The following is a 16,263-nucleotide window of genomic DNA, read 5'->3' as shown; positions in this document are numbered from 1 at the left end:
GATGAAATTAGTTACAGCTAGAACCATATAGAACTAGTATCAAAAATCAAATTGTTTAATTGAATATATTTTCAATTTGAATGTACTTCTACCTTGAATGTTGTACATGGTCATGTCGCACTGTGAAGAGATGAACTTTTATTCAGAAATAAATCCATTATCCCTTTATTGTGTTTATTTGAAGGATCTTTTCCCATAAAATGGTCTCAACACTATCCCAAACAGAAATTTTTCAGGTAACATTTCCTGAATTCAAAGTCAGTAGACATCTTTTTTTTTTATTCTGGATTTATAATTTAAAGAAATCTTCCAATTAAACTATCAACATATGAAGTGTGCAACCCGACAATAACTAGTAACAGAATAAACTTAAATATCATATTTTATTCCATAAATTTATTAGAACAACCTTTTTACCTATTAACATGCAAGTTGTTTAGTTAAAAAATTGCTGTATTATGATATAACCATTTGCTGAATTTTTAATGAAACTGTTGAAGTACCTAATATAATCTCTTGTATTGATTTATTTGGTTTTACAATCTACTTGTATTATAAATAGAGTAAAAATTGTTCCTACATTGTTTCTTTGCAGGTCAGTTGCTTGAGGTTAAACTGGATTCTCGAGAGTATTATAATGAAATAGGCCCTGTTATTAACAGAAGCTTCTTTTTTAAAAAGAGTTGTTACGTCTACAAACCATATCAGGCATTCCTGCTTGTGAACAAGCATTTGGAACAAGAGGTATCAAAGGGTTTACAATTTAATATTTTTTTTAAAAAGTGGTTATTTTAGTTCATTGCTTTAAATGTCATAAAAAATGGTGTTTGATATATATAAAGAGAAAATATTTGTTCAAATACAATACTTACGTCTCTGCACAACAAAGAGCTGTTACCTCACATACATTTCCTGTGAATGTCAAGTTCTAATACACCTAAGATTTAATCATTATTAGACTACAGCCCACTACAAGTAGGATAGCAAGACATACTTCAATAAGAATTAATTCGAATGAGCTCTAGCTTCATGTGAAAATAGGGTCATTTCTTTCTCAGCACCACTTACCTTCAGATGAATCTTTGTTTTCATTGATTTACCTGACTTTTTGTACTTGTTTTAACAATTTTTATTATTCTTTATGTAGGTTTGCTTTCCTTAATTTTTGTTTTTAGCTGAAAGAGCAATACTAAATTTTAACCATATCTGCTACAACTTTTATTTTAATTATCTTATATGATGAGTTTTTCTTGGAGATTACATTCTTGAGCCTTATTGCTCCACTACTTTGTGGTCATTTGGCCTGTACTTACCTATTGCAATATACTTTCTTTTGTTATAAACTTCCTTCTACTTCTGGCATTGCCTCATTTGAATTGGCTGATTTAGCTCTATTTTGGTCTCAACCCACACTCTGTATTTCATCTACTGGGATTTTTTCTCAGTGTGTCTGAAGTGTAGACTCGATCTACTTCTCTGTCTGTGTGACATGTAGCATTTGGTACCAGAGCTCTCATGTCTCCTTCACTTCCTGCATAAGTCTTTTTGCAATTTATCTCCTGAGTCTCTTGTATCCAAGTATCCTTGAGTGGTTTCTCGTTTTTTAGTAAAAGATTTCTAGAGATGCATTGTCTTCCTTTCAACTCTCACAATTGTAGTGTTTTACTCACTTCCACACAACCCTGCATGTCCCTCTTACCTTGCCTCACTAGTTAGCTCGGTTGTTTACTCTTTTAACATGCACATGTAGGTTTATACCTCTGTGGTGGCATTTTGTGTTTGGTTTGTGTTTAACAGCAACCAATCATACAATCACATCTTCCCACTTCCTCTATTCCCCGCAGGTTCACTTCTGAATATCTTATTTGTTTTTGATACTTTGTCTTCATGAGTGAAGTTTCATTGTCTCTACATTATTAAGCTGGCAGCTTACTCATAAGCTTACCATCATCATCAGTCTCTTCTGTCTAGTTGTCTTGTCACAATATGTTCAGACTACCTCTGTTGTTTCTGCCTTTCCTCAACAGGAAGTCAATAACCCTTGAGTCTCATGATGATGAGAAAACCCACGTATAGAGAAAATTATATGTTTAAAAACGACTGGTATGGGTAGAGAAACCATTAATAGAGGAGCGAACAACGTTTCAACCTTCTTCGGTCAACATCAGGTTCACAAAGAAAGAAAGGGTTACTGACTGGTAGCTGACCACATGTTTGAGGGCAGTTGTGTAATTGAATGTAGGAATGTAGAGGGAATGCTTATACGTTGGATATATTTATTAATATAGGTATAAAGGTGTTTCTTTATATTGGTTTATTTTGGGCTTGAGTTGTTGTATAAGTAAGGCTTCTTTAATTTTGCTTCTTTATGTTTGTTTCTTTATTTAATATTTGGGTGTCTTCTATGGTTATGTTGTGTTTATTTGGTTTGTAGTGTCCAAAAACGTGTAAAGGTGATTTTTTATGTTCTTTGAATCTGGTTTTCATTTTCAATTGTATTTTATAAATAATGTTGGTGTCGTGTTTGTCAGTGTAGTTTTTACATAGTATGTATCTTAGTTTTGTACCTGGTTTATGAATAAATATAGTATTTACTGGAATGTCATGTTTTGTTGCTAGGTTTTGCCAAATGTTGGTTATTTTTCTGCTGATATCAGGAATATATGGTATACAGCCATGTATAGTTTCCTAATTTTTTAAATTGTGGGGTATATTAACAAGATCAGCTAACAAAAGTAAATATACCCTATCATTTAAAAAGTCACGATACCATATATGGCTGCATACCATATATTCCCGACACGAGCAGAAAAATAACCAACATTTGGCAAAAACTAGCAACAAAATATGACATTCCAGTTAATACCAAATTTATTCAAAAACCAGGCACAAAACTAAGATCTATACTATGTGAAAACTACACTGACAAACACAACACCAACATTATTTATAAAATACAATGTGATAACTGCCACGACTTCTGTATTGGAAAAACAAGTAGAAAAATGGAAACCAGATTCAAAGAACACAGAAAGTCACCTTCACACGTTTTCAAACACTGCAAATCAAATAAACACAACATAACCATAGAAAACACCCAAATACTAAATGGAGAAACAAACATAAACAAATGCAAAATTAAAGAAGCTTTACTTATAGAACAACGCAAGCCCAAAATAAACCAATATAAAGGAACACCTTTATACCTATATTAATAAATATATCCAACATATAAGCATTCCCTCTACATTCCTACACTCAATTACACAACTGCCTTTAAACACATGGTAAGCTACCGGTCAGTAACCCTTTCTTTCTTTGTGAACCTGAAGATGACTGAAGAAGGTCGAAACGTTGTTCACTCCTCTATTAGTGCTTTCTCTACTCATACCAGCTGTTTTTAAATATATAACTCTTGAGATTTCTACTTTTTGGCTAGATTTTTTCTTTTGTGTCATGAATATTTGGGTCTTGGTTGTAAATTGAGTGTCTCAATCCTGGATCCTTCCCACTGGGTGGTTTCTCCATCCTCTGGTTTGTTTTTTTTGTACATTCCATCCTATTATAAGGTTCCTGTCATCACAGTTTTTGTAGCTTCCTTCTACTCTAAAATTATGTGCCTGGTGTATCAGAGATATTTCTTACCATAACCTGTGGAGCAGTTTATTTTTTCTCCTACCAGGTATCTTTCTCCGTTCTTCATTATGGCTTAGATGGTGATTTATTTCAGGTCTCATAACTACTGTTTTCTCATTTAACATATATATCTATATTGTGGAAATGATGTAACTTAATGATTAGCCAGTGTTGCCTCATGGGGAATTCTTACCCAAAATCTGCATCCACCAGGGGAGTGGAGAAAGTGTTAATTCATTATCCACAGCTCAATGCACATAATTCAATTGGAGTTTTCAACAAGACTGCTGCAGCAGTATCCATATGTATTTTGTATGCTATTCTGTGCTTGAAAAAAAATACAGCACTATGTGTATACCTTCTTTCACACCTGATTTGCATCCAATGCTTTTAATTACATTAACCTATTGCATTCTCTTTTAGCTTGGGACCTACTTTCAGATTACTGTGCCTCATGACAATGGTTCATTTACCCCTTCAAGCTTATTCACCTGTATGAAATCCCCCTTATTCTAGTGGAGTTCAAGAGAATCCATGCTTCGTTAGTCCCAAGCTGCTGCAGAAATTGATATGGAGAGTTTCTCAATGGGCATTGCAATTCCACTGATATGAGATTCAGCTGATACACCCACCATTTCGTGAAACAGGACTAGGATGTTACCTGGTTTTGTAGTACAGGATACCTCACTGTGTTATGAACAAAGCCATTTCTGATGATTAGGTTCAGCTAGATGGGACTTAGGTGTACCCTAGTCTACAGATGTAGGATGCTATTATGTTTTATTTTTGGAGTGTGTATCTCTTGTTAGTATTTTTCTAATACAGAACAACTTGATGTGTGGTTCTAGCCACACTACACACTCATGCTCAACTGTCCACTAGTGAGATAATGGGCAGTTGATAAATCTGCCATTTTGTCTACCTTAATGACATGTTAGCACTAATATTTTTTGCTTTACTACCTTTATCCAGTGATAATTTATCCCTGCTGGAGCTTGATGTGTATTTTCCCACTGAATGCTGTCCCACTAGGGTCACCCCCTGCCTCCTGGATGTCACACTTCTTGCACTTTCCCTTTTTTACGTTGTTTTTAGAAAGGAGCTAATCCTTGTTATTTCTTGCACTGATTCCTCTGCCATTTTCATTATGATATTCTAGCTCTTTAGGGTGCAGGGAGGTGAATAGCATTTCTCGAGTTGATATGTTTTTTTACCTGGAAATGTATTTTTATATTAATATTTTTCTGCACTACCTCCCTTTCTTCCTACTTACGTTGATGCATTTAGTTTACCTCATCAAGAAGATCTCTCTATTCTCTTGCTATTCTCATGAAGATCAGTGTGCATGGAGATCTTGTCACTTTTCTGTTGATGGAGAGATGTAGTCTAATGTTGATTAAATCATAACTTGGTACAATACACATAGGCATGTGTAAGAATGGGAGCTTTGTTCAAAGCTTGCAGGAAGTTATGCAGCAGTATACATGAGATAACTGCTTTTTTGGTGCAAAAGATAGAGTATTGTCAGAAATATATTTTCAGGTAAGATGATCTCAACTTCCAAAATGAATACTCAACTCTACAGCACACAAATGAGCTTTCTTTTTCATGTGTTCATGCATTTTGCCAAAGAGACTTGCAAGCTATCAGCATTATGAAAACTCCCATCTAATTTCCCATGATTCCACATGAATTTTTGCCACTGCATGATAATATCATTATGCAGCTAAACTCTTCACAAATAAGAGTGTGACTCACCTTCATATGCACTAACTTCCCATATACACTTCACACTTATGAATCCATATTCTTTTCCTCAGCAATGTTGTGAAATGGTGTGTTACAGTTTTTATTTCTCTGCTTAGCTTGTGTTTAATTATACTCTGGGTAAATTCATGATTTAATGTGAATACTACTAGTTCTGGTGTGAGTAAAAAACTTTCCTTGCACAGAACCAACTACCACAGTTGCTTCTGGAAGTTCTTTATCTATACAAGGCATAATGGTCATCCTCCTTTGTTTGGTGGGGTTCATCATGCAACTAGGAGCCTCAGCTCCCATCCCTTCCTTTGTTTTCCAATGTGGTGACAAATTCAAACACCTTTTATCACCTCAAGGTTTTGCATTTTGAACAGTTCTTAACCCTCTTACCACCAGTGTCCTTTTCTGTGCGGGACACAAAGTTTTAATGCCTTACATTTAAAATTTTATTACATTACTTTTTGTTTATGTTATATCAATTAGTATAACATAAAATCTTAACTAATAATCCATATTTTAATAGCATAAAAACCTTAATCCTACAAGTCAGTATATTAAAAAAAATCCTGCATTTACCCTAGTTTGACACATGTGACATTATTTCTTTAGGCATTTTGTCTGCTCTATTTTATCCACTACCCTTTGAAATGATACAGAACTAAACATAAATTACTCACCAAGTAAGTATCATTGCTCAGACACATCATAATTTTTGTAGCCTTCAATTTTGTTTGATTACAAAATTATCAAATAAAAATCAGACCACTCCTCTCACATCCTCTCTTTCAGGAATTGTTAGTAGTTCTATCTTATCTTTAATTATATATATTACCTGTACCCAAGAGAAAGTTAAAGGTTTCATCTATCAAATGAGTGGCATACCTTATAACATTATTTTCTGAATAGATAAATGTTAATTTCACTTATAATATGACTTTGGTACCCATGAGAATCACAATGGCTAGTTTGGATGCATTTTTAATGGCTCTTGTCATATTGAAACCCAGACAAATTGTGATTGTTAGAGGAAATTAGCTCCTTTTTGCTGGTTATTAATCTGTGATTTAGTGCATTATTAAATTAGATAAAAATTATTTAGTGCATTGCTACAATAAGTATAAAAAATAAGCTTAAATTTCACTGACAATGGACAGCAAAAAAAAAAGTTTGAGCAAGTACTTGATTTCTTGTTCTTATTATAAAAATAACTAAAATGTAAAAATAGGGTCTTTTTTTAGGTTACTTGAAATTCAATTGGGTAAAATAAATAATTTTTAATAAAAATATTTCATGAGGCAGGCACATAAGCAACTTATAGTAACTCATGGGTAAAGTAAACCGATAGCATAATGTGAGCTACACATGTGTTTTACAAATTATAATGGTGAGGATAATAGTTAAATACAGTTCAAAAGAAATAAGACAATAAAATTTAATTATAAATAGTCGTATACTGTCACAAACTTAAAGTAACTTATGATAAACAAATTTAGTTTCATGATACAATTAGAATTCATTCTGGAAAGAAGAAATGGTAATTTTAAACATATTTCATTTATTTTTTTTGGATGGTTACAAGGTTGATCAAATTAACTGATCTTATTTTGAAATAAGGTAGAGAAAATAACAAATAAAATATGAAGTTGTACTGAAAAAATACATGAAATGTATTTAGAAGGTTATATGAATCACACAGAGGAAATTTGAGGTTTTAGATATGAGTAAAAGTGTTTATAGTCTTAACATGAAAATTACTTTGCACATGGACTTATTCAAAACAGATACTCAGTATATTCATGTGCAAATTTTTTTTTTAGTTTATTAAAAGTACTTCACTAAAAATATGATTTTTTTGTATGTGAAAAATTAGTAATGTTAACTGAAAGAGTGCCAAATTTTGTAAAGATATATACATTATATTAAAAGTTATAAGTATTAAATCTACAAAGACTTTAAACAAGTACAAAGAGGTCATGTGGTTGGACAAATTGACCAAGCCCTTATTGATTGAGTTAATGAAGAATGTGATCCTCCTCTGTCATTTATAACCTAATATCCCAAGAATGTACAGCCTTCTTCTTACTACATTATATTTGACACTTTTCATTCACTTTCACATAATCCTTTTCCTCATGATATTTGTTTTTCTCTTCCCTCAGATATAGCTGTAAATGCTAGTTTTTTTCTGGATCAATATCAACCCCCTTGCCTTATGCTCAGTCCTTCTTGCCTGTGTAACTCCTTAGTTCTAGCCTACAGTCACTCCAATTTTCTGATCCTGGATTCGTAGTCTTTGGAATCTCTTTTGTCAGTTTGATGTACATTCATTATCTGCTTTTTTTCATTCTAGTGTTCAATTTTCCCATCTGTGAGCCTTTCTTACTATCCTTCTGTAATATCTCTTATCACTTCATTTTGAGACAAATTCCTTTTACTGCTCCTTTGATGACTTTCCTGGGGAATTTAAATTACCCTCTTTTTTCTTTTTTTTTTATACCATAGTCTATTCAACCTCCTCTGCTTTTCCTCCTTTCACCTATGTTGTTGGGACCTCTGGGGAAGATATACTTTCCTGTCTGAAGTTTGTCTTCCATACATCTTTCTGAGAGACTTCAATTTTACTAAAGCTGCCCATCACTTGTCTTACCTATCTGTAATTTTCCATCCATTCCAACCTTGCCTTACCATCTCTGTACCTTACCTTGATCCTTCTCCCACTCCCAGTTCTGCTCCTTTGTTCAGACCTTCTACCTTTTTCTCTCCTACTTTTACCCCATGTGTCACTTCACAGTCTAAATGCCAGTGACAGCAGATCTATGGGAACTTTTCTTAGCAATCAGGAGGGTTATTCAAATTCTCTTCCTTGGCATTTTCTATAGTTTTCTATCCCTTCCCCCCATTCTACCTTTCTTTATTCTCAACCTGCCTTCTTTAATTGCCCATCAGCTCTTGAATGCCTTCAACATTTCAAGGGAACAGTGTTAGACCTATTACAGAAATGCACTATTGAGTGTGTTCAAACTCCTCTCTGGGTTTTTATTACCATCATTTTTTGGGGGAGGGAAATATGGTTTCTCTGGAACCTCTCATTCCATTTGGCTGCATACAAATGTGTCTCCTACAGTGTATGTTTTGCAACCAATGGAACCTTTTCAGAAATCACTGTATTCATTGATACACCTCCCTCTTTTATCTATAGAAGGATCTTGCTTGGTGCCTAGACAGACCACCCTAACTCCACCTACAGCATTCCCTTACCTCCTTCCGTACTAGAACTTAACCTATTTATGAATGATTCTCTCTCAAGATAGAGAGTCTCTGAACAACAGCCTGACTTCAGGATTTTGGTGCCTGGAAAAGCATTCTCTACACATCAACAATTTAGAATTGCTTCTTGTCCATTGGGCATGCTCACACTTCCTTCCTTTTCTTATGGATTAATGAGTAATGATCTATTAGTCAATTCTATATTTATATCACATATCAATGATTAAGAGGGCACCCATTCTAGGACCATTTGCTTTCAGACATTGGACATTCCAATTTGGCCCATTCCAGTTGGGTACATCTAACAGCCTTTGTTGCAGGTGCACTTAACCTACTTTTTCTAAGACACTGCATCTTCTCATAGAATGGCCTTTATACTCCCAAGTATTATATTGGATCTGTACTCAACTCATAACTCCCAAAGTAGATGTTTTTGCCACACATCTCAATGCCAAATACCCTTCTTCTGTATTTCAAGTTCGGTCACAGCCATTATGGCCTTTCTGCTTCCTTCCTCAGGTCCTTGCTGTGATTGGAGATGTCTCTTGCAGGGTCCTGTAAGTGGTTCTTTACTGGCCCACCCAACTTTGGTTTCCATTGCTGTGTCTTCTTTCAACCGAGCCTCCTCTTCCCCTTCCTGTCTTATCATCTTATCTGATACAGCCTCACTTTTCACTCTTTTATCAAGGAGTGGCATGCCCTCATCTTTCTGTACAAGATATATCTGGTTTATTACTCATCAAGCCAAACTATTCATTCATGTTACTTTCCTATTGTCCCACTCTTGTTGCCTGTGTACCTTTATACCAACTTACTTTGTAACATATGACCTCCTCCTTTACATGGCTTTATGACTGTGGCTTGTTTGTCTCTACCATCAGTGGTTATTGCATGGCATTATCTACTAGATTCTGCCTTCTCTAATACTACAGGATATTTCCTTCACCTGTCACTTATGTTCTCTTCCATTTCCTCTTTATTCTACTCTCTTAGCTGATTGGAATCTAAATGTGGTTTACCATGCTCTTACCCAACACCTATTCAAACCTATAGCAACTTAATTAGTGTACCATCTCTTTCTCTAGATATAGTTTTCCTTCTTCTTGTCTGTGGTCACTGTCATTCAGATTTTCATACTTTAGATTCCTCAGACTCTCTTATCAAGTACTTATTGCAAGAGCCCTTCTTTCACAGCTGCTTTTAACCCTTCAAGTCTGAGAGTAAAGGATGTAGGAATACAAGGTACAATCTGAACAAGTTCCTAACTCACTACAATCTATTGACTGTATGACATCTTGTACGTGAGTACTTGAACAGCTATTCTTATAGCACAAATCTAATCAAAAACACCTTAAATGTGAACGAAAGGTGCTGCAAAAAAAAATTGGTCATACAGTCTAAAGGAATTAAATCAATACTGGGGACCGAACTGGCAACTATCATTATAGCTTTAATAGGAAGTTTACAGTAAATATTCATTCATGGGATAGCCAGGACACAATTTTTGTTCAGCTTGAGGCATGATAGTAGGTAAAACAAAATGTGAGGCCTAGCTAACTAATGAATGAATATTTGCTGAGAAATTTTTAAAACTGATACAAGTGTATCTACAAGTTTGACTACCAATTTTTATTTCATTCCTTTAAGTTGTATGCTCATTCATTGTTTCACCACTTTGTTTTTCACACCTAAGGTATTTGTTATTAGACATTATGATGTTTTGTCAATACACATCAACAAACCACAGCAAGTAAGAAAGTGACACTTCATAGTAACTAACATTAGCTTTAGGGTCACAATCTTATTATTCAGAAGAGGCCTTTCCTTTACAGAACTAACCAAATCCTTTAAAATACATGCTAGTAGTTTTCTTCTGTAAAATAGTGTTAATAGCTCCCTTTATAGCAATACCATGGAACTTAAATTAACATTTTTTTGTCTTCATCCCATGTAGTTGGTACAGCCATATCAAATATCATTATTTATGCCAATCATATAAGCTAATGTAATGTGATGCTAAATGCTCTTTAATTAGTATAATTTCATGACATTTAGTAAATTTGTCCTGATAAGTTGGCATGCAATAATGCTGTGTAACACAAATTTTGTTCCTGGATAGTATGTGTTATTTCTTAATTGCTTATATTGTAAAAGTACAGAAAATGGCTATTATTCCCTTCAAACTTTGCTTTTGTGACATGAATAATGAAATTTAGAAATTAACCTATTTTTGATGTAAAAATGGGCAAATTTGCACATTTTCATTTACATAAGGTCTGAATAAAACAACATATGAATCAAGATTTACATGTATTTATACTAAAATTATACAAAAATGTTTAGAAGTGGGTAGTTTTTTGAGATTTGCGATTGTAATGTAGATCTCTTTCACGTATCAGCCTCCAAATATAGTCTCCCATCATATTGTTATACTCTCCCAGGTCACAAAAGCAAAGTTTGAAGAGAAAAATAGGTCTTTTTCCATTTACCTTAGGCATAAGCAATTGGGAAACTACATTTTCTGCCCAGGAACAACAGCAAGTATAAATTTTGTTACATAGTGTAATCAGTAATAATGATCTATCCATATTATTGTTTTGTAAACTTGAGCTAGAAACTGCTAATCTAGTTTGATTGGCCTAACCGGTATTTATGTATCTGCACATCCCTTTACCTTATTGCTTTGCTGCTCTAAATCAGCCATCTTTAATCCAAAGAAGAAAAAATTGAAAACTGTCCATTTTTACCCTGAGGTGAAGCTGTAGTAAATGTTTTAGACCAATATCTCACATGATTTCTTGTATAGGTGTGCACATAACTTTTCATCAAATTTGAGCAATTTTTTTTTAAATAACTTTGTACATGTGACTTATATTTACACCAAATAAGACTTCTAATTGTAGGTTGTAAATATCTATCAGAGTATCAAATTTTTAAAAAATTGAAAAGAATTAAGTTTTTTTGTCTCATAAAGTTTTCATACTTTTGGTGTGAAGGAAAGAAATAGGAAGAAACCCTACCAGTATTTCAAGTATTACTGAATGGAAAAGTGTAGTAAGAATTTACTGAAAATATGTGATCGCTTGGACTACCACAGTCTGAGCTATAAAAAGTAGAAAATTGCTACACTGCCACTTTTGTTAATAACATGCACTGTGTCCTACAGGTTGTTTTAGCCTCATGATACACTATTGTGTGCTTTGATTTAGCATCTTCGTCTCTTCCATTCTCTTATACAAGTACAGAATATACCCTGATTTAGGCAAGATGTGGGTTTTTTTGTAAGTGTGCTCCCACCATTAGATGTCACATCTCATGGGTTTTTTTTAGATGATTTCTTAAGGGAGCTCATCTAAATAATATTTTCACTGTTTCTTCCTCCATCTCAGTGTGAGATTCTAACTAAGTTTTGTTAGAAGTTATCATTTTTCATGTTTGAAAATGTATTTGCAGTAGATACTCCCTCACACATTTTCTCCCATCCTCCCCACTTTCTGGTGCACATTTTTTAATTGATTCTTCAAAGAATGAGGATTCAAAGGTGAGAAGTGTATGGGAAGTCATTACCCATGGAGCTGTGTTGCACTCCCATAAGTTGAGAGTTCTGCTGCATGGAAACAGCATGTGAAATCGTATGAATATAAGTAGAAGTTTTCACAGTTATTTATTATTCTTTATTATAACATTCCAAATAAAATTGAAACTAAACATAGAAGTATTTTTAATTGAGTAACAGGAGAAAAAAAAATATTTAAGTGCTGTGAAGATAAGTTTCTCTCAACAGTTTAAGCTTGAAGTTGAGATTCAAGTGAAATGTTTTAACAAATGCCAATTAGAAAAAAGCAAAAAAGAGGCTAATTAAATATTACAACTCAAAGTAACAAGTGAAAACCAAAACAAAACATTAGTCATTTTCAAATCTCTACAAAGATGTGATCTCTATTGAAAGATAAAATCTGAAAAACACAGTAACACATAGAGTATTATTTCTCTAAGTGCACCTGCTATTCATGTCACTGAAGGCCATTCTCAAGTTAACAAAGAGGATGTCAAGCTCTCAGAACACCCCATCTTTACTCAAAACAAAAATACTACTGATATCTATAATGGTTCATGCTACTTTAATCTTTCATTACGAAGAACACCATGATATTATTAACAGTAATTAACTAGTTAGAAACACTTAATGGATCTTTTCTAACCAATTTTCAAACCTCAAACCAACACAAAATACTCCGAAAATGGGAAATCTATTAACTTAGGGAGCAGAAAACATGTAATACCTTAACCTACCATGTGTCAATCAATTGCTCTTAGCAAGTTGTGCTGAACTCAAGTTATTAATTTTCAATATGAAATTGTGATACCTTTAGTATTTTCAACAGTATTTAAATTCTGAGAGGTCAAAAGGTTTTTTTTGTTGTTTTTTTAAGTTGTAAAATTTCTGTAGACTAGAACAGTTTTTATTTTTTTATATAAATGCTGGGCAATGCTTGGAAGAGACAATAAATATCACTAATTAATAGATTTATAAGACATTTCTGTATAAATATAAGCAACTGCCATATATGAAGAGAAATGCAAAGCATATTAATGAACAAGATTCATGTTTACACTGAATTTCTAGTTACTAAAGTAAAGGACATACAATAGAGTATTTTCAATAAATTTTATTATTCATTTTTAATGACATTACAGATTTGTTTTAAAACATGTTTAGAAAATTTTCTTTGTGTACTTTTTAAAGTTCTGTCTTATAAGAAACATCATATATTCTTCTCTGGCATTGTGTGTGTTTATCTTTCGAGGTTGTCAGTACATTGAAATCTGTAGTGGAATATATAGTGTATAGCAAAACTAAAGGGAAAACAAACTTGTTAAGGTGTAACACCAAATTAGCTAAAATCATATTTAAAAAAAAATTATAATTTGAAGAGTGAGAACTACTAACAAAGAAATTTAGAAATGTTAGATTGCTGTTTGGTTGTTAGAAGTGTGTTTGGCTAAATGGCTAATTTTTTATTTTGATAAAAGAACTAGTAAGATATATTTTTCTTGTATAGTGGATAAATGTTTTTTTACGAATTACTAAGTTTAGCTTTAAGTGGAATAACCTGTGAAACTTCCAGTTTGTTAATTACATTTTCAGCATGCTGCTGATCTGCTCAATATTAGAATTCTGGAATAAGTAATCTTCAACCTTAGCCAACTCTTTACTTATGTGAGGTAAACATTTTTTCAGAGTTATTGTTTGCAATAAAGCTTTAAAAGAAAAATCAATAAATAAGCAATTTCTCATCTCTGTTATCTTATTTTACTCTTATTTACAGTATTTCAGAAGAAAGCATGAACTTAAATGTATGGGAAGATCTGAAAAAGATTTATCAGACCAACATGCCTTTCTTCAAGTCAACTCCATTCAAGAGGCAAGTTGTAATTAGCCAAATTTGATACCTAGTATCATGATTAAATTGTCATATTCTCCTGTGATCTAGAAGTCATATTTTAAATCATACAGGCTTACCTGTGAAATATTGAAAACCAGTTAGAAGTTTGAACTCATGCTGTCAAGAGAATGTGGTGCAAAATTCTCAATTCTTGTTTATTGTGCAAGCACCAATTAATTTCAGATGAGCTCTGCTTCATTATCAGTTGTCAGGTGTGCTGTTCGTCATTATCAGTTGTCAGGTGTGCTGTTCGTTTCATACAATGCAACCTTTTTTTCATCATAAATTCTGAAGTTTACATTACTTCTGAAACTAATATTTCTGTTCCTGCTTTTCTTGGTTCTTTTACTGCCTTTGTTCTTGACTGTAATCTTTCTGCTTCTGCTGAAACCTTATTTCATCAGTCTTTGCCTGCTGTGCAGGTGACTGCCAAGTCCCTGGTGAGTCTAAGGATTTCTTGGATTGCAAAAGAAAAAGTCATTACTGTCTTTCTTCTTCTATTCATGAAGAAGCTGTTTTTTATGCTCAGGATTTTTCACCTTTGTCTGGGAAATATTTTTATTTTGATAGTTTTTTTACTCAAGAACTTTTTATTCAAGAACTTATTTAATTATTTAATTCCTCGAGCTTATAATATAGTTAGTTCCTTTTTTGAATTCCATGAAGAAGTACACAATATAAAGGTTATTCACAAAAAATAGTTTTCCTTTACAGTTAATTTATAAAATTATTAAAGACTTATTTAATAGCTCTGTGCATTTCTAAAATCAATAAATGTGTTTAAAGAAGTAGTTTATTATGTTCTGCCTTTTGCTGACAAATATGCAATAGAATTGAACAATGTTGAACAGTTAAACATGTTTGAAAGGGGTTGTGTAACAGTTACACAACCCCTTTCAAACATGTGGTCAGCTTCCAGTCAATTACCTCTTCCTTTCTTTGTGAGCCTGACGATGACCGAAAAAGGTTGAAACATTGTTCACTCCTCTACATAAAAAATTTTCTCAACCCAAATGAGCCATTTTTACATATATATTTTTCTCCACAAGTGGGTTTTCTCAACATCACTGAGAATTGAACAAAATTATTATTGAAGTGATTTTGAATAACAAAATTTATTCACAAATCAAGTTTAGAATTGTTTCCAAAGCATTATGCTGTACATGTAAGTATTTTAAAGACAGGATCCATAAAATACATTGCTGTTATATCATCCATAAATTTACATGTCCAATGTGTAGCTATGGTTATGTGAGCTATAAAATTTGTTGTTTGAGCTCATGAATTATGGGAGCTGTACAGTTCTTTGTTTGAGCTCAGTAACTGAAGAGCATGTGCAAAATACACTATATAATCAGATGACCTTTCTTTATCACTGTTTGAAATACTTTGGATTTGGAATTCATGCCAATAACTTCAATGTATTGGGAAGTGCTGCAATGACAAGATGTTCTACACTAAAGAAAGCCTTGTAGATACACAAGTTGTATCCTGCATTGAATGTAACAAATTGTCATCTTTGCTTCTAAAATTACTATTTATCTGAAAAGCAAGATTTTCAGCCCTAGTCCTAACGAAGCTTCTGCTGAACTCATTTTCTTCTTTCCAAAGTATGTAACATTTTAAATATTAAATATGTTTCTGTTACACCTGAAGGTCTAGTGTGTTGATAGAGGATGCCATTTTAAAATCCTGAATCCTTATTTCTTTCTCTTTATGTCAACATTCAAACTACTGCTAATGCTTTTAGGAATTTAGGCACTTAAAGGTTGTTTTTTTTTACCTTTTAACAGGGTTATTGTATTCTGTTCATTTCTCAACTCAAACTTTAAATCCTCCCGTTGGATTGTAGGTGGATGTACACATGGTTTTCTGCCCTTTTTTCATTTCAGTATTTTTGTGCAATACGTTTGTCATTTTTTATCCTTCTTTCTCAGCCCAGTTAATGGCTGTAAGTTATTCTTGTTCTTCTGATTCTTTTTCTCAGGAAGAGAAATTAGATTTACATGTTTCTCTGGTGTTTATTTTGACATGCAGCTTGTATGTGATGTATTCAATCTTTGAACTATTTTGCATTGGATTCATCTTTTATCTGATATCACTGTTGATTTCCAGTAGACTTCTTTCTTGCAAACTGTTGATTTGTTTGGTA

At 33.1% G+C, this 16,263-nt stretch overlaps 1 protein-coding gene across 2 annotated transcripts in view; it reads left to right on the top strand.

The window, feature by feature from the left end:
- The window catches only part of LOC143250594 (uncharacterized), a 105,998-nt gene that overhangs the window by 19,908 nt on the left and 69,827 nt on the right, over positions 1-16,263 (top strand). For both annotated transcript variants that reach the window (XM_076501391.1, XM_076501390.1), the window contains exons 3-4: positions 596-744; positions 13,995-14,090. In XM_076501391.1, coding sequence (XP_076357506.1) covers positions 596-744; positions 13,995-14,090 — 245 coding nt within the window. The remainder of the gene's footprint in view (positions 1-595; positions 745-13,994; positions 14,091-16,263) is intronic.

This window comes from Tachypleus tridentatus, chromosome 5 (genome assembly GCF_004210375.1).
Source record: "Tachypleus tridentatus isolate NWPU-2018 chromosome 5, ASM421037v1, whole genome shotgun sequence".
Classification (NCBI taxonomy): Eukaryota; Metazoa; Arthropoda; class Merostomata; order Xiphosura; family Limulidae; genus Tachypleus; species Tachypleus tridentatus.
This window is presented reverse-complemented; position numbering and strand designations above follow the sequence as displayed.